The following is a 20,281-nucleotide window of genomic DNA, read 5'->3' on the forward strand; positions in this document are numbered from 1 at the left end:
ACTTGAGGATTAGCTTCACTCCAAATGCGGCAGTTTTGTTTGTTGACGTAGCCATTCAACCAGAAGTGCGTTTCATCGCTGAACAAAATAAAATGGACGTAGTGCGCGATACGAATTCCGCACAGAACCATTATTTTCTAAATAAAATTGCACTATTTGCAAGCGTTGTTCAGGCGTGAGTCTATTCGTGATGAATTGCCGAACCAAACTGAGAATAAATCACTTGACAGCTGGTAAATCGGTCGCCATCTTGAACAGTAATGCCAACTTAAAGTTATATACCTCGAAAAAAAACACCCGTTATAATACAAAATACCTCAAGATACCTCGAAAAAAACGAGATAACTCAAAAAGAGCATTTTGAATTATCGCAGCCTTCCACTTGAAAATTGATTACTTTTGCCTGGTGGTTCTTAGAATTTGAAACTCTGTAGTACTCAGAATAAGAGGGATAGGCAGATAACATATGTTATATATTCGAAATCAGAGGAAAAAGATCTAATCAAATATAGAAAAATATACAAGGCGTTCCATTTGAAAAAATGATGTTGCTATCAATATGTTGCCCACTCTGTATATATTTCGTTTTGTGAAATCATTTTAAAAAACACTAATCGATTTCGTGAAACTTTTGTAGAAAACATTTTTTTGTACCTCTTCCTGTAACAAAGTTAAAGGGGGGGGGGGTCAAGTTATGGTGAAAAACCCGGTACTTCATTTTTCAATTACTTGATAAATAAATACTTAACTTGATATTGAAAAACTACTTCTTGACTTGAAATTGACTTGATTTCAAGTCAAATAGTTTGAATTTCAAGTCAAGCCGTGAATCTCTATTTCATAAGGAAGTTCGTCCATTCCCTCATGGGGATTGCTTTAACAAAAAAAAAAACAAATAGCTATCCTTTATAGATCAACAAGTGTTATATGCGCTTCAATTATGATCAACTACCAAGTAAATTTAAGGAATATGCTACATTAATTATTTTATTTTACTAAAATACATGCGAATAGTTCTTACAGTTTTCGAGAAACGCACGATTTTTATATTCTATAAATTCTATAAAGTACATAAATTGAAAATTTCAAGGAGTTTTATTAATGGGAATAATGAACCAAAATATATATAGAACGTCATCAGTGTGGAAACTCATATCATAGTAATAACAAGGCTAAAGATAAATTCTTACTTCCACTTTCAAATTCTGAAAATCATAACAACCATCAAATAAAATATCGAAAAATAGTCGTAACAGTGTGGTTTCTTTTTTGAACACTCCTTGTATATTATTGTTTACTCGTTGTTTTTACGTTTCATCGGTGATATTTTATTTAGACAACAATGAAATTTCGAAACCAATTACAAAACTGATTGATATACTCCTATAATTCAACGATTCATAAACTGATACCGATAATTTTTACGCAAGATATATTTTCGACGCTTCTTTGAACTCACCGACGATGTCAGAAAATTGAAATTGAAATTCTTTGAAGAGAGATAAGAATTCTTACAGTAGTACCGAAATTAGAAGACGATAATATTGCTTTTTATTACGTTGAGTTGATACCAGTGAGTGAAACCCCAATAGTGGAAAATAAGGAGAAATTATGGATTTTGAAATAGGTACAGGTAAGTGTTGACATTTTTAAAAGATTTCTAGATCAGATAAATAGTTTTTTAAAACGAGCCTTCAATTTGTCGGAGATAATATATCATAAAAAAATCTCTAAAATGCACACTGGTAGTATTAGGGGATCGGACAAAATTTCAACGAAGTTTGTATGTCATTTTCTCTTAAAACCTTTGGCAAATTTCAGCAATTATTGGTTTGAATTGTAGCTTGATTCATCTAAAATATAACTCTTCAGATGCCGTTCCTCATTTATTTTGCTATAAGAAGGGGTGAAACACCCCTGTGATTAATCTTTTTTGGACATTTCATTTTTGTATTTATTGCGTTATCTTGATTTTAAGAGAAATAATCTCACTTTGAATCGAGGCTTTTACTCAAAATAGCAATTTTTTTTAACACGTATATCAACTATTTTAAGTTACCCGACTAGTTATGCAAAATTTTTGGGTTTGGTTATATACTAGCTAAATCTCAAGATAGATTTTGGATATAATGCGATATCATTATAATATTATCTATATGCGATGTTTCAACAAGACTTTAAGCACTTTGGCAGGTGCACTCGAAGTTTAACTCTACTCGTATTGAGAAACAACAAAACTATAGATTCTTCAACCACTTGATGGCATTTTCTGAAACATTGTATAGGTATACAGCAGCTTCTTTCGCGTATCATCATAAATAAAAATAACTAGTACAAGTTGCTCAAAATTTGATAAATGCTGAAGTGAAGGAAATGAAGGAATATATTAGAAAATTTCTCAGGGGGGCACAGAAAGTAGTATACTTGAACCGATACTATTTCTGATATATTCAGACAATTTGGAAACAGTGATGACACATACAGGGTGATTCACCGCGATGGTGAAAATTTTCATGTTGTGGTTTGAGACAATGATCTTTTTCCTTAAAATATTTTCGAACATCTACAACTTCCGGTTATATCGGAAACAGAATACTACTTCCTTTTTCAAATGGCACATCAATTATAACGGGTGTTTTTTTTTCGAGGTATATAACTTTAAGTTGGCATTACTGTTCGAGATGGCGACCGATTTAACAGCTGTCAAGTGATTTATTCTCAGTTTGGTTTGGCAATTCATCATGAGTAGACTCACGCCTGAACAACGCTTGCATATAGTGCAATTTTATTTCGAAAATAATGGTTCTGTGCGGAATACGTATCGCGCACTACGTCCATTTTATTTTGTTTAGCGATGAAGCTCACTTCTGGTTGAATGGCTACGTCAACAAACAAAACTGCCGCATTTGGAGTAAAGCTAATCCTCAAGTGTATGTCGAAACACCGTTACATCCAGAAAACCTGACTGTTTGGTGCGCTTTTTGGGCTGGTGGAATCATTGGTCCGTACTTCTTCAAAAACGATGATGGCCAGAACGTTACAGTCAATGGTGATCGGTAAAGAGCCATGATTACTAACTTTTCCATTCCTGAATTGAACAACCATGATGTCCAGGAGCTGTGGTTCCAACAAGACGGCGCAACATGTCACACAGCTCGTGCCACAATCGATTTATTGAAAGACACGTTTGGTGACCGCCTAATTTCACGTTTTGGACCTGTGAATTGGCCTCCAAGATCTTGTGATTTAACACCGCTAGACTACTTTCTGTGGGGCTATGTAAAGTCATTGGTCTATGCGGATAAGCCACAAACCCTTGACCATTTGGAAGACAACATTCGCCGTGTTATTGCCGATATACGGCCACAAATGTTGGAAAAAGTAATCGAAAATTGGACATCCAGATTGGACTACATCCGAGCCAGCCGTGGCGGTCATATGCCAGAAATCATATTTAAAAGGTAATGGCACAAGATTATCTTGCGGATAAATAATATTCTTGTCAATCGAATAATCCATAGTTGTTTTATTGCAATTTAAAGTTCTATAGCTCTTAAAAACATCCCTTATAAACATTGCAGGGAGTTGTTTTTATTGGAAATGAACAATAAACAAAAATATTTATTGTATTCTGTAGGTACCAGCGGATCAATCCATGTTCTCAATTTCATGATTATGTATTGCAAAGGTTATGACAAATGAGTTGTAGAGAAATTCCAAGGTGCATCAATTATTTTCCATATTTGACCTATCTTATGCCCTTCGTAGTCTGGAGATTGAGTTATGAGAATACAAACGCACAACATGATAAAATTCGCAGAATGCATAATAGTAAAAACAAATATAATGTTACAACATATTGGATAGTAATTGGATAGTAATACTGAATATTTTTTAATTCTCTTTATTGACGTATTCATTGAAAACATGACTTTCATACGAAAATCCTTGACACAATTCCACAAGCTTATCTAAGTTCCTGTTTATCTCGATTTTTGAAATGTTCTCTACGTCTATTCATTAATAAAGGTTTTTGCTGTAGTACAGTGATTCCCAAAGTGTTCCAGGTAGACCTCCGGGTAGACCTCTCGAAGGGGGTCCACGGTGTCGTGAAGAATAAATAGGGATCCACAAGTTGTTAATGGGGATCCACGAAAATTGGCGTCAGAAAAATATTTTTTAATTTTTTCCTTGAAAACCAATAAATTCAGCAATTTTATATGCAGGCATTAAAAAAATTGTTGATTGTGTTCCTCTATATCGAGGGGTAGAAAAAGCCACCCGTCATACTTGTTTCGCAATAACTTTTACTATATTCATATTTAAAAATAAGAAAATTAATTTTTATTGACTGATTCATTCTCAACAAATAACGTCTCTTATAATTTTTTGCTAAAATTCAGATAATACTCCTGATTTGTGGAGGCTGGAATTATTTTTCACCTTAAATTTATCTCATAAGGGGATGTCAAAACGATATTTCTATTGAGTACGAATATAAAATAAATGTAACAAAAAAAAACAATTATAAACTTTTTACAAATTAAAAACTACTTTTTGGTGCCCTCTTTAGGGGCCTGTAACTAAGCAAGGGGAGGCAAGGAAATTTTGATGTGTTAGTAAATTATTTAAAGAGTTGTTTAGTTGGGAATAAAAGGTTGTATATCCATTTAACCATTTATTTGCAATTAAGTAAATCAACTCTAGAAACCTTGTTGAAACCAATTTTTTAGAGTATTCAAGGATGTCTCTTCTATTTGTTATGCTTAAAAATGCCTTGTTTCATCCTACTAACGCTGTTGTTGAATTATTTTTTTCTTATTTTCGACTAACTTCATACCGCTGAATGAAAAAACAAACTAGTTTGTTATCGCGCCTGCTGCATCGGTACTAACATATTGTATTCGATTTCCGAATCATGAAAGAAAATTAAGTGGACTAATATACAGGGGCAGGCCGACTAGACACCCAATTTTTCTAATCAATTACAAAATAAACAAAACTAAATATTAACTTTCAACAATATGTATGGACCACAACCTTAAAAATTCTACTAACAATTATCCCAGTAGGCAAGATTATCCCAGTAGGCAAGCACTTTCGTGAGAGCGGTTGTAAAGGGTGTTTTTTTAGAGCTATACAACTTTAAATTGCAATAAAACAACGATGGATTATTCGATTGATATGAATTTTATTTCTCCGCAAGATAATCTGGTGGCATTACATTTTAAATATGATTTCTGGCATATGAGCGCCACAGCTGGCTCGGATATAGGTAGTCCAATCTGGGCGTCCAATTTTCGATGACTTTTTCCAACATTTGTGGCCGTATATCGGCAATAACACGCCGAATGTTGTCTTCCAAATGGTCAAGGGTTTGTGGCTTATCCGCATAGACCAATGTCTTTACATAGCCCCACAGAAAGTAGTCTAGCGGTGTTAAATCACAAGATCTTGGAGGCCAATTCACAGGTCCAAAACGTGAAATTAGGCGGTCACCAAACGTGCCTTTCAATAAATCGATTGTGGCACGAGCTGTTTTTGAAGAAGTACGGACCAATGATTCCACCAGCCCATAAAGCGCACCAAACAGTCAGTTTTTCTGGATGTAACGGTGTTTCGACATACACTTCAGGATTAGCTTCACTCCAAATGCGGCAGTTTTGTTTGTTGACATAGCCATTCAACCAGAAGTGCGCTTCATCGCTAAAGAAAATAAAATGGACGTAGTGCGCGATACGCATTCCGCACAGAACCATTTTTTTCGAAATAAAATTGCACTATTTGCGAGCGTTGTTCAGGCGTGAGTCTATTAATGATGAATTGCCAAACCAAACTGAGAATAAATCACTTGACAGCTATTAAATCGGTCGCCATCTTGAACAGTAATGACAACTTGAAGTTATATACCTCGAAAAAAAACACCTGTTATATGAATTATCGAGATCGTTTAGATATGAATTATCGAGATTTAGGGGTTGGAAAAACTACCCCAAGATCCCAAGAGAAGTTAATCATTTTTTCACTGAAAATTACTAATATTTGAGAACATCCGTATTAGGCACTTATAAATTGAAAAGTTCCAATTTACTCAAATAATACAGTGTCATTATAAAGCGATTCAATGGAGAACAATTTATTTTGTCTTACATTATTTTTATTAGAGCATTTTGTGCGTTTTTTTAGAAAATTTACTACGCTCTTATGAGTTTCACCTAGAAACTTCTGTAAATTAATTTTCCAATTCTTTATTCCAAAAAGATTCTATTGCCATTTCAGTTCCGATATTTGTGAAATAATCTGATATCGTTTCGAGGTTTTCTCTCAATATATTGTCATTATTGATATTGTTGTTTTTTGATTACTCTGTGTCAGTTAACTTATTTTCAATATTTCCAGCCTCCTTGCAATTTCCCTGGTCCTCGCATATTTTACTATAACCAAAATAGTCATTCTACCTTTTCCGAATCACAGCATTTAATTTTGTCTGTACCATTTATATTCGGATTCAAGCTGTAATTCATAGTATAAAGGATAAATAAAAAACTCTCTATGTCGACTCCAAGTCTTTTATTAAAATATCTCATTATGTTTCGATCTCTCAAGAGATCATCTTTAGGCTCTATAAAATCAAGAAAAAGACAACAACTGAACAACTAAATTAACATTAAAAACGAAAAAGATACAAATTACTTGAACTTATCATTAGCAGAAATAGAAATTCTCTAAATAAAATTGCCGCATTAAAATAAAAAATAAAACATTTTTTTACATTATTTGTTAGTTGGTTTTTTTTGCTCAGTTGTGCCTTTTTCTTGATTTTAGCGCCTGAAGATGATCTCTTGAGAAATCGAAACATATATAGCCATTGTAATAAAAGACTTCGGAGTCGACAAAGAGTTTTTTCTTTCTTCTTCATACTTATTATGACTCCAATAAAAGAAGATGTATAACGTTTCTATATATAATTCAGATTATCCCTGTTATTAATGTAAGTAATTGATGACTACCGATGTTATCCAAGGTTTGTTTCAAGTTTGCTTATTTTCCTTTCAGTAATTTTTTCTGTATATTCGTTAATATTTTTATTCAACTCACTTTTAATATTATCTTATGCAGCCTGAACTTCACTATTCGCTAATACCTCCCGCCAACTGATAATTATGAATGAATTAATCGTTATTAACACATTAGAATCTAATAACGTAGTATTTTTATTTTGGGATGATGAAATTTCCCATATATTTGTATCATATTAACTATCGTAACATAAATATTAGATGCAGTTGCATTTAGTTCTTATACCGTTTTCGTGGTATATGTTGAGTTCAAATGTGATCCGTGAAAAATCTTCATAAAGTCCAAAAACTAAGTTGAATATGTGGTTGTGTGTAGTTATCAAGAGATGCATGAAAATGTAAGAGTCTAACCAATTACCTATAACACCGTTTCAGAATGTCTGAATGAATTTATTATAAGGTTAATTACTTTGAATTCTTATGGTGGAAACTCAAAGAAAAAACAAGAAATCATTAATATCTATGAATAGGTGATCCAATTCATATTTGGAATAATAATATATCAAACAAGGAGCTGTTATTAACAAAGAAGCTTCAGTGATTATTCCGTTTATTCGATATCAATTCCATAAATCGTATTCAATAACAATAATGGACATACGAAGTTGTCATTTGAAAGGAAGAACAATTGGAATAATAATATTTCTTCGAGCAGCTTATCACGTACCTACAGGATGTTACTAACTGAGCTCAGTGATTATTGTATTTATTGAAATTCAATTTCATAATCTTATTCATCATTTTTTCATAGCATTAACATTAAAATTAATAATACATTTTTGATTATAATTTGCACCTTGTTGATGAGAACTGTTCGGGATTTAAAATAATGCACAAACTTTCTCTTCAAACAAAAAAAAATTGAAAATATTTTTTCTTTTGAAAATTAGCCTTTGAAAAATATAATGGTTTAGGTAATCTCGATTTTTACGTCATTGGGTTCAACGATCTGGTTAATATAACTCATAAAGTTCTGAAAACGCTCCAAATTACAACCAATAGTTTATGATTTCCCCTTATCTTAAGACATATTTCATTTAGATCGAAACAGTCTGATAATTAGAAGGTATACTGCTATTTTAAACATATTCCGAATTATATATATTCAAAATTTCATAGATTTCAGCTTACATTGATGTGAAAAATATTATGTTTGGTATTTTGCGCTTATAAACATTTTCGATTTTATATTGTACAACTATTTTTTTTAACTGATTAGGTTAGGCTAGGTTAGGTTATATATATATATATATTCAAAATTTCATAGATTTCAGCTTACATTGATGTGAAAAATATTATGTTTGGTATTTTGCGCTTATAAACATTTTCAATTTTATATTGTACAATTAATTTTTTTAACTGATTAGTTGAAATGATTCGTTTAAATTTGATTTGTCTATATTAAACATATCTGGAATGAAATTGAAGATTCCTACGATATATTAATCGAGAAAAGCTCTAGATGGTAAAGGAGTGATTATTTTTATTCGATTTAGGCATCTGCTCATTCCATTGAACTAACAATTTCAATACACATTAAAAATTTGTTGGTGCGAGCCTAAATTTCTTAATACAGATAAATCTCAGCTTTCAATATTGGTTAACGAATTTAATTATTTCCAAAAGTTCATTATAGCGAATAACAAACCAAAATCGTTATTTAGCTTTTATATACAGGAGAGAAATATCTGTTACTGAGGGAATTTTACTTATCGTGTTGTTAGGGACATTTAATGGAATTTAACCAAACGATGACCTATCAAGTAATGTGTTTGCACAAAGTTGGTCTACTTTTTCCAATCGATGTGAAGAGAGAAACGAAGCGAAATATATAAATATCAGTCTTATCAATATTCAACATTGTTTAATAACATCAACATCATCATGGAAAGAAAAGAATCGATTTCTTTATTTACCTCCTATTCAGTTCTAGAAAATATAATCGGAAAGGTATTTACTTAGTACCTAGTGATTGAATACTGTTGAAATGTTTAGAAAAAAGAGCTAAATTGTCACAATAATCATTTCGTTGAGCTCTATGACCTTTCTGAATAGCTATTTGTAGTGGATGTAAAATTAAACAAAGTATTCATTCCCGAAATAACTTTAAGATAATATTATTGAATTCAATGATATCAAACTAATATATTCCTTACATCATTGGATACATGGAACAATAATTGAAATTATTATACAGCAAAAAATGTTCATTGTCTCAAATCCAATAATTGATAGTTTCTAATTGTAAAAAAAATAGAAAAGCACTAACATCAATTTAGAAATGGTTGGACGCTCGTTCATTCATGCGCCAATTGCAGATATGTATGTGATCCCCAAGGGCACATGTCAGCTTCTGACTTCACGTTAGTTCTGTCTTAATTACTTTTTGATATTCTGCTAGAAGATGCGATCGATGAAAATCTCTGATAATGTTTTTGAAATTATCATTCACAAAACTCCGAATTGTAATTTTTCATTTCAATCCCATCTAGAGCCTTGAAATTCACATTAAAACAAAATTTCGGACGACCATATTCACTGAAATTTGAAATCGGATTATGCCCATCAAAATATTCAACCGCGGCATTCGAAATCCGAACCTACCCTGAAAATTTCTGGCTTTTTTCGTTTTTTGAGTGCTATACAGGATGAGTATTTGAATTGGACGTATATTTTAATCGTAGATTGCTTAGGTCAAAAGAAGCCATTTTAAATTTTCGAAATGAGCTATGCAACCCCTGGAAACCTGCAAACTAAAGGTTTTTCAACCATTAGAATAATTCCCTTCAGAATACAGCTCATAGATATTCACACTGTTAAGTTTTAAGGTGATATCTTCTCCCAACACAAAATTCTATCCAAATTTTCCAGTTTCTTCAATATGACCATTACATTCCATATAAAAAAAAAAACAGAAATTCATGGAATCGAACTCTCAGAAGTAATTTGAACGCACATTGAAGAATATTTGATCATTTTGAAAATAAAAGTATTCAATCTTAAAATGAAATGTTTGTGAAATTCAAAAAATTGAGTAATTAGGCTAAATGCAACTCTGTTAAAAAATCCCCACAGAAAAAATAATATTTGCCATCTTGTCGAATCAAATTTTAAAATTGAAGCACTAGTGAATAGGCTCCCTCAACTCCTACAATTTGATAACAAATTACTGAGATTTGGCCCAGCTCTGATGATATGCAAATACTTCATTAGAATAAGCATTCTATTTTGAAGAATTCAGATCACTCTCGAAGCTCATGATAACTGAAGTTTTCACAAAATAATCTTTATTAAATGACACCAATCAAGATCTGAAAATGCCACAAATGATTGCTGCTACTTAACATTATTGTATTCTTCTTCAGGTCTTTCAAGCTCACATTAAAACCTACCACTAGGTACATATTGGAAAACATTTTTATGTGATTGAACTCTTCTATCCATTTGTTATTCGATAATTTCATCCTGGAGCAATATAATTGACATACTTTCAAGAGGCAATAATTGTTCTAATATGGGGAAAAGAGCATAATATTCTATTGGGGATATTTAGATTGAATGCTACTAGTTTATTTTCAATGCCAAAATTTAGAGGAATCGACTACTATACTTGACTTCAACATAAATAATGTAATTGAGAAATATCTGGAAAATGAAATAATCAATGACAGATGTTCAAGTAATAATTATATTATTTGTTGCATGAAAAAGTCTTAATTACAGTACAGAATTTTTTCGCATTAATTTTGCGAGTGGGATCCAATCCGTTGAATACATAGTCATAACATTCTTTCGATTCATACCCACATTTTCATGGATCCAGAAATATTGAACAAAGTGATGCAAATCAATATTTTTATGTGATAAATGTTGTAACGCAAAATCTTTCCATTTAATAAAATAATTGCTTTTGTTCTGAATGAAATGTACGTTATTCAGCAATTTGTTTTTATTTGTTTTGTATGCACACTCTTTTTTTTCTTGAAATTATGTAAGGAAATTCAATATTTTATTGGATTTCTTCAAATATTTGAAGATGTTTACCAAAACTCAACAGTGTTAATATCTCTGAACACAGACTTTCTTTAAGAAAAAATGTTTCATTATTTCTTTCTGTGTCACTGAATATTTCGAACCATCAGTTTGGATCTGTGATGCAGCCGAGTGAAAAACTTTTGTAAATTATGATAACTTTTTTTATTTCCATCATTCTGATGGAACGAAACCTCCTAGAAAAGCTCAATCTTCAAAAACTCAACGAAATCCATTCGGTATTTTCAGATATAAGTGTGTACTGACGGAAATTCAAAAAAAAAATTTTTTGTATTTTTTTCACTTTTTCCACGCTTATTGTCCCATGAAGTTATGGAAGGTACAAACACACCGATTTCTTTTGCTTTATTATAAGTATAGATTTTATAAGGTTTCATAATGGAAATTTTAATGACATAAAAAAATAAGAAAAAAATTTGTAAATGAAAAACCCACATATTTAGCAGAAAAAAAATATGTTTATATGTAAAATCGTCCCCTCCCTGACGAGATTTTTCTGTAGAAAAAAAAAAGATTTTTTGATTTGGATGATATTGGAGGCAGGTCCGGATTAAACTCATTTGCCCCCATAGGCCAAAAACAATTTTCCACCCTTTTTAAGTTTTTATATTATGAGTAACTATCGCAGAAGTTGATTAATACAATTCTCAAAAATCAAACAATTAAATTCTTTTAATATATTAATTGAATTTTCTTGCTATTGATATTATATTCTCTAGTACATCTTTAAATTGTTTTTTTTTGGCTTTTTTTTCCGACCTCATTCACAACGCTTTTTCAAAATCAAATCTTCTGCACAACATAACTTCAATACACAAAGGTAAGAACTTTAATACCCATGGGTATTAAAGTAAATATATTTGCTGAATCGAATTCGATTCAGCAAATATATTTTTTCGGTAGAGGCTTTTAACAAGAACCTCTTACCTTTGTACTGAGAGAAATCCATATTTTTTATTAATAAAGCACTTACTTGGAGGTTATTTATTCACAACTATTACAGCAGGTTTATATTTGATATATTCATTTAAAATTAATTAATTTGATTCTTTTAAAATTAAGATATCTCAATTAAAAAAAAAAATGTTCAGAAAAATGAGACGACATCTTAGTGTTCTTTAACACTCTCGACTGTTCACAATTTACTCCACAGGGTGTTCTGAATAAAACCTTATTTTAAATTTTATAATGAAAAACAGAGTACCTGAGGACGGCATCTGAACGGTTCTTCGCTTTGCTGAATCGAATTCTATTCTTTAAGTTTTTAGATTGTGAGTAACTATCGCAGAAGATGATTAATACAATTCTCAACAATTAAACAATAAAATTCCTTTAATATATTAATTGCATTTTCTTGGTATTGATATTATGTTCTCTAGTACATCTTTAAATTGTTTTTTTTTCTTGCTTTTTTTCCGATCACATTCACAACACTATTTTAAAATCATATCTTCTGCACAACATAATTTTAATACACAAAGGTAAGAACTTTAATACCCATGGGTATTAAAGTAAATATATTTGCTGAATCGAATTCGATTCAGCAAATATATTTTTTCGGTAGAGGCTTTTAACAAGAACCTCTTACCTTTGTACTGAGAGAAATCCATATTTTTTATTAATAAAGCACTTATTTGGAGGTTATTTATTCACAACTATTACAGCAGGTTTATATTTGATATATACATTTAAAATTAATTAATTTGATTCTTTTAAAATTAAGATATCTCAATTACTAAAAAGGAAAATGTTCAGAAAAATGAGACGACATCTTAGTGTTCTTTAACACTCTCGACTGTTCACAATTTACTCCACAGGGTGTTGTGAATAAAACCTTATTTTAAATTTTATAATGAAAAACAGAGTAACTGAGGACGGCATCTGAACGGTTCTTCGCTTTGCTGAATCGAATTCGATTCTTTAAGTTTTTAGATTGTGAGTAACTATCGCAGAAGATGATTAATACAATTCTCAACAATTAAACAATAAAATTCCTTTAATATATTAATTGAATTTTCTTGGTATTGATATTATGTTCTCTAGTACATCTTTAAATTGTTTTTTTTTTCTTGCTTTTTTTCCGATCACATTCACAACACTATTTTAAAATCATATCTTCTGCACAACATAATTTTAATACACAAAGGTAAGAACTTTAATACCCATGGGTATTAAAGTAAATATATTTGCTGAATCGAATTCGATTCAGCAAATATATTTTTTCGGTAGAGGCTTTTACCTAGAACCTCTTACCTTTGCACTGAGAGAAATCCATATTTTTTTATTAATAAAGCACTTATTTGGAGGTTATTTATTCACAACTATTACAGCAGGTTTATATTTGATATATTCATTTAAAATTAATTAATTTGATTCTTTTAAAATTAAGATATCTCAATTACTAAAAAGGAAAATGTTCAGAAAAATGAGACGACATCTTAGTGTTCTTTAACACTCTCGACTGTTCACAATTTACTCCACAGGGTGTTGTGAATAAAACCTTATTTTAAATTTTATAATGAAAAACAGAGTAACTGAGGACGGCATCTGAACGGTTCTATGCTTTGCTGAATCGAATTCGATTCAGCAAATATATTTTTTCGGTAGAGGCTTTTACCAAGAACCTCTTACCTTTGCACTGAGAGAAATCCATATTTTTTATTGATAAAGCACTTATTTGGAGGTTATTTATTCACAACTATTACAGCAGGTTTATATTTGATATATTCATTTAAAATTAATTAAATTAATTCTTTTAAAATTAAGATATTGCAATTACTAAAAAGGAAAATGTTCAGAAAATGAGACGACATCTGAGTGTTCTTTAACGCTCTCGACTGTTCACAATTTACTCCACAGGGTGTTCTGAATAAAACCTTATTTTTAATTTTATAATGAAAAACAGAGTAACTGAGGACAGCATCTGAACGGTTCTATGCTTTTTTTCTATATATTTTTTCGGTAGAGGCTCATACCAAGAACCTCTTACCTTTGCACTGAGAGAAATCCATATTTTTTTATTAATAAAGCACTTATTTGGAGGTTATTTATTCACAACTATTACAGCAGGTTTATATTTGATGTATTCATTCAAAATTAATTAAATTAATTCTTTTAAAATTAAGAAATCGCAATTACTAAAAAGGAAAATGTTCAGAAAATGAGACGACATCTGAGTGTTCTTTAACGCTCTCGACTGTTCACAATTTACTCCACAGGGTGTTCTGAATAAAACCTTATTTTTAATTTTATAATAAAAAACAGAGTAACTGAGGACGGCATCTGAACGGTTCTATGCTTTACTGAATCGAATTCGATTCAGCAAATATATTTTTTCGGTAGAGGCTTCTACCAAAAACCTCTTACCTTTGCACTGAGAGAAATCCATATTTTTTTATTAATAAAGCACTTATTTCGAGGTTATTCATTCACAACTATTACAGCAGGTTTATATTTGATATATTCATTTAAAATTAATTAAATTAATTCTTTTAAAATTAAGATATTGCAATTACTAAAAAGGAAAATGTTCAGAAAAATGAGACGACATCTGAGTGTTCTTTAACACTCTCGACGGTTCACAATTTACTCCACAGGGTGTTCTGAATAAAACCTTATTTTTAATTTTATAATAAAAAACAGAGTTTTTGTTGTTCTGTTCCCTAGGAATCAAGCGACAATTCAGCCAAAGGGTTAAAAAAAAGACCTACAAACTTCGTTGAAATTTTTTTCCCTATCTATGTATATTTTGCGAAATCTCTTTGAGATGAGTAACCGCAATTAAAGGAAAACAATTAAACTCAATAATGTCTTGGATACTTATGCTGAATAACATCGATAACGTTTATCGTAATAGAATTGACGGCGACTTGCCCCCACCGAAGACCTTATTTATCATAAACAGCCCAGTCGATAAGAAAAAAGATATTAGATAGTCCATCTCAACATTCGGACTTCTCAAGATTCAGTTCGAAAAGTCAAATCGAGAAGGGAGGGTGAAATTTGAAAAAAAAAAACTCAAGTTGAAAATCGATGTATTCAGAATATCAAAACAAATATTGCTCGTGTGATTTGAAAAAAGAGTGTTTATTAGGAACCAGCGAAATGGGATTAGGCAGATATGTGAAAGATATGAATTTCAACAGCAATAATAATGAAAAAACAGGTATTTATTATCACCTTCTTCATTGGGAATTTCAATTTTTTTTCTTTATTATGAAATAATATTTAGTTTAAATGATTACTATGGATGCTATGATTTTTTACTGTTGAAGCACCAGATTTTCTTCAGATATTTTGGTTTAATATAGCAGCTAGATTTTAATTACCGCCATACTTGGAAAAATTTTGATAAATAAACAACAAACTGATGTGGAAAGTTAGACAAACATTTTTTTTTCGATATTGTATTATGGATTTTTCAATAAAAGAGCCTTTCAATTATTTTTACACCAGCTCAATAAACAGGCAATTCTCAGTAGAAGCTATTTTTTAATATACCTATCATTTATTATTTCTTCAACCTACGAATTCATTTAAATAATTGTATTCCGCAAATGTTCTATTAATGTAGGACATTTAGACTTAGAAAACTCATTACTCATGAAAGAACATTCACATTCCTTCAGAAATCAATAATTGAAAAAAAACATGAATGGTAGTTTGAAAATATTTACATCTTCGAAGAGATTCGTAAATAAACTAGAATAATTGAATGGTGTATTCTATTGAGATAATTTTATCTGTCTGAAATGAGTGATATTATAAACGCTTTTCTGAAGAAGTTTTATACGTAAAATGACTTAGAAACCATATTTGGATATAAGAATTTTAAAAAAAAATAGAAAAAAAACTACCTTCACGTCGGGAGCTTTTGAGCTCTCGTTCATTCATTCGCCTGTTGCGCCCTTGTTTTGTTTATATAGATTGCATGAACATTTGACTGGTTATGTTACATATTATGCAAACTATACCTATATTTCAAAATAGTACAATGCATTGTTACGTTTTGAGTAAGTTTTTCTGATGATTTACTTGAATTTCCGTGACAAACATAGAATTTTCTACACAGCATGAAATTGATATTGTACCTACATCTACCATCAAATTATAACTGGGTTTGATCTGATGTCACACAATATTATTTTTTTTTTCGATAGTCTGCTTCTAATTTCTATGGATTTGATGATGTTATCAACTTGAAACTTTGCATTAGCTTGAATTTTTTATTTGATATCAATACTTAAAATCTCAACTTAATCGGTTTCGTGATAAAGAAAATATCGGGTAATTTCTTTTCCATTTTTTTTTGTTGAATTTTCTTTGGTTCGGGTCATGCAATCAACATTAATATTTTGCATGGTGCTTGAAATTGTCATTTTACATCCAAATGATTTGGATCAAATCGCCAATTTTGAAATAATCCGCCATATTTTTGAGATATTGTTCGAATTTCGTCTATTAACGTAATTTACCACAGAATTTGAGATCCGAAACTAGCTGCTCGTTAACAGATCGCTCAAATTTCGACAATTACAGAAATGGCTTAATTGAGAATAATTATTCAAATATATAAATAAAATATAAAAATTATCCAATTTTATTAAAGTCCAAAACGATTAACCTTAGGACTAATACATACAGGTGTTCCTAAAATAGAAGTACAAACAAAAATGATAGACCTAGAAATTTTCAAAAAACTCATTTTGAATGGCGCAGCTGAAATCGGACTAGGGGTTCCGTAAATATAGTCATTCGATTTTTTTTTTCCTTATAATTTCCAAACTATATATTCTATCGAAATAAAATTTTCATTATCTGGGATGATTTATTATTATTATTTTGATTCTTATCACAGACACAATTAAACAAACGTTTCGGGTAGAACCATTTTTAATGTCTAAAAATAATGATAAATTACAAACATTATACAATCAAAAACAAACAGATAAAGATCCATTACCTCTTTGAGTACTGTGATATATAATAACTTTTATTTGTTATTTTTGGGGGATATTTTGTCGAGTGAGGTGAGTTGTGTGAATATGGTGTATAATTATTAAAAATCGAAAGAAGACCTGCAAAGTTCCCGAATTTCACCGTCTTTCTAAATATTTCTGTATATAGGTATTTTTTGAATTATTGAGAATAAAATTAACTCAATATAAGTACATCACACAAAATTAAAATTTAATATCTTTTTTAATTACAGATGTGGTTAAAGATGAAATATTAGCAATAAGAAGTAGATTCCCAACAAAAATACCTGTAAGTAGATCTCTTTAAGTCCAAAAATTACTCTGCTGAATAGTTCAAACAAAAATTCTAATTTATTCACCATCAAATTTTCCATGATTCGTCAATATGAAGATCATATCAATTGATAAACAAACATTCATAGTTGAAAATTATTTCAAGAACTTGACCATTGGTCATTCAAATCAATACTTTATATTTTAATCACAAATCTGAAGTAGTGATCCAAAAATTATATCAGAAATGACTGGTTATTTCCTTTTTCTATAAATGTTTCAGATCATGATGTTCCATAACTTTTGTAAAGTCTTGAGAATGGAAAAATATATTTCCTTAACGTCGGCAAACTGACATAGTATCAATCTCCTACTTTTTGATCCTTACGCCACCAGTCTATCATTTCTAATATTTTAATCGTTTTGGTATTGCTATACACTGCCTCATAGTTTTTAATGTTAGAATTTGTTTTATATTTAGAAGGAAAACCATTACTCGTGTAATGATTATATAGAGAAAAAAAAACTTCTTCTGCCATGAAGGCCAAAGTTCTCGTAAACTAAATAAATAATGAAAATATAAAAATTGAGCGCATGGGAATAATAGTAAAATTAAGACGAAAAATTTTATAAGAAACAACAGATAAATTTCAGAGACAAATTTTGTCAGGCCTAGAACTTCTTGAAGGTAACAGGCACATTTTACTTTCATGATTTCCTTTATAAATAAATGAATATGAATAAAAAATAAATATGAATTGAAATTTAATTATGGTGAAAAATAATAAAAAAAAGAATTTGATTGTAAAATGGACTCTGGATCTCATAACTATCAAGGTTTTAAATATTTTTTTATAGGTTATCGTTAAAAGATTCTCCAAAGAAAAGCATTTACCTCAGCTGGATAAAACGAAATATTTAGTACCCCAAGAGGTGACTATGTCACAATTTCAAATGATTCTGAGGTAAATATAAATTACAATTTGACTTTTCCATCAGCAATTCATCTTGTGATTCTTTCATTTTCAGAAATAAAATGCAGCTTCATCCTAACAGATCTATGTATCTTCTTGTTAATGATAGATCGATGATTAGTTTATCGACGACCATAGCTGAAGTATACTATGAGTATGCTAAAAACGATGGATACCTTTATATAACATACGCATCTCAAGAGGTATTTGGTAGCAGGTCTTCGGATTCACTTGAAAAAGTTCAAACTCGAAAATAAAATACTGATGACTGAAAAGTTAAAATAATAAAATGACATAAAAATATGACTTAGTTATGAGTTTAAAGACTGTTATTTATATGTTTTTGTGATTGATTTCTTTTTGAAAGCATAGTTTTAGCTTTGTACTGATTTACTATATTTTAAATAGGTCAATGAAATGCAAAATTGAAATTATTATAATTACTGTCCTATCACATGTCAAATAGTTATTAAAGACTGATTTCTGTTTGAATCTGGCATTAAAAAACAACAACCAAAATGAGTTGGGATAACAGAAATATTAGTGTTTAATACCTTTGAACGAGTTGTGAATTATTGTAAATTGTTGATTCTTAAAATATTTATTGTGTATGGCAGTTCTACTTCCTCATGCATTTATCATTTTTGTCTCATTTATTATTTATTGAACCAAATGTATTTTGACATATGGGGTAGTAGAGCTTTATAATATTATACATAGTGCTATTAAAATTGTTAAATGTGATTAAAATGTTTTCTATAATTAAATGTTATAATAATTTTTACTTAATCAAAAGATTTATATTTCCCTCGACTTAAATCATTACTACAGTGCTTGAAAAAACCTCTAGATGTAGAAACTAATTTTTAAATTTTCTGAATGAATGAACCCAAGTTTGTTCAAAGTTCATTTGCTCAAAACGTAACATCTTAGAGATATTTCGATTCGTAATAATTTGGAGGGTCTTTGAAAAAATCTAGTAATATCGAAAAGAATAAATGTATTTTATTGATATTTTAAGAGTGAATACTAAAATAATTAATCTAAATACTAAATTTTTAATGCTCATTCAATCATTGATATTATTTCAATTATTATTATTTAATTCATTGAATATTCAAGCTTTAATATCAACCTTATTTTAAATGGAAAATGAATCGAATAATAATGATATTAGGCAGAATAGATGTCAATCATTTTGCAAAGATAATAAAATTTGCAACCTAATCTATAATCATATAAAAAAAATCTATTATGTGAAGGCATCACATTCAATCGAAATTGGATAATTCTTCTGTTTTTTTGTGTTCATTACTTTCATGAGAAAGTTTATACAACAAACTATTTTCGAAAAAATCATATGGAAAAGAAAGAAAAGGTTTTCTTGTTTCCTCCGACCGATCGAACAATCATAGAGAATAATTTGACACTTCGGAAGGTGTAATTTGTGTTGCCTGACAGAAAGTGCGAAGCAGCTAGTAAAAAGTAGTGATATTTTCAGATTATGTTATTCGGAAGCGAACTGATTCATCCTATTGTAAATACAGAAACTCATTGCATGTTTATTATCTTGATCTTATTGATTAAAATATCATCCATATTGCACCAATATGTATTGAAAATACGATATTTGAATCTGAATAATGAATATGAATATGAATAAAATATCTCCTTCGATTATGAAATGTAATATTACCTATATTTTCAAGATATACAGGGTGTTTCATTGGTGAATTAAAGGAGGCTGAGGGTAGATAGAGGAGACTGAGTCAGAATAACCTATATTTGAAGGATCTTTCTCTCTTTTTAATCAAGATACAGAGTTTTTCGTTGGGTTTATCAATTTCTTCAGGTACCCATAACTTTCGAACCATCCTGTATATTTTCAGGGTATTTGGTACGTTTATTCTCTGCAACTACTACT

General features: G+C 30.1%; 2 protein-coding genes across 7 annotated transcripts in view; one reads left to right on the forward strand and one right to left on the reverse strand.

Annotated features, from left to right (window-relative positions):
* The window catches only part of LOC123675586, a 75,139-nt gene that overhangs the window by 12,807 nt on the left and 42,051 nt on the right, over window positions 1–20,281 (reverse strand). Inside the window, exon 1 of one of the 5 annotated variants that reach the window (XM_045610971.1) lies at window positions 7,099–7,173. The exons of the other annotated variants lie outside the window; for them this stretch is intronic. The gene's annotated coding sequence lies outside the window, so the exon portion shown is untranslated. Of the gene's footprint in view, window positions 1–7,098; window positions 7,174–20,281 lie in introns of those variants that run through there. 5 annotated transcript variants of the gene reach the window in all.
* On the forward strand, window positions 1,349–19,146 carry LOC123675591 (microtubule-associated proteins 1A/1B light chain 3C-like). Of its 2 annotated transcripts, none has more exons than XM_045610984.1 (4): window positions 1,349–1,633; window positions 17,344–17,399; window positions 18,242–18,348; window positions 18,413–19,146. In XM_045610984.1, the coding sequence occupies exons 1-4, from the start codon at window positions 1,612–1,614 to the stop codon at window positions 18,612–18,614; spliced, it is 387 nt and encodes a 128-aa protein (XP_045466940.1). In that variant the 5' UTR covers window positions 1,349–1,611; the 3' UTR covers window positions 18,615–19,146. The 2 variants fall into 2 exon arrangements, with proteins under 2 accessions (XP_045466940.1, XP_045466939.1); XM_045610983.1 differs by lacking the exon at window positions 1,349–1,633 and adding an exon at window positions 15,063–15,297.

This window comes from Harmonia axyridis, chromosome 3 (genome assembly GCF_914767665.1).
Source record: "Harmonia axyridis chromosome 3, icHarAxyr1.1, whole genome shotgun sequence".
Lineage (NCBI taxonomy): Eukaryota > Metazoa > Arthropoda > Insecta > Coleoptera > Coccinellidae > Harmonia > Harmonia axyridis.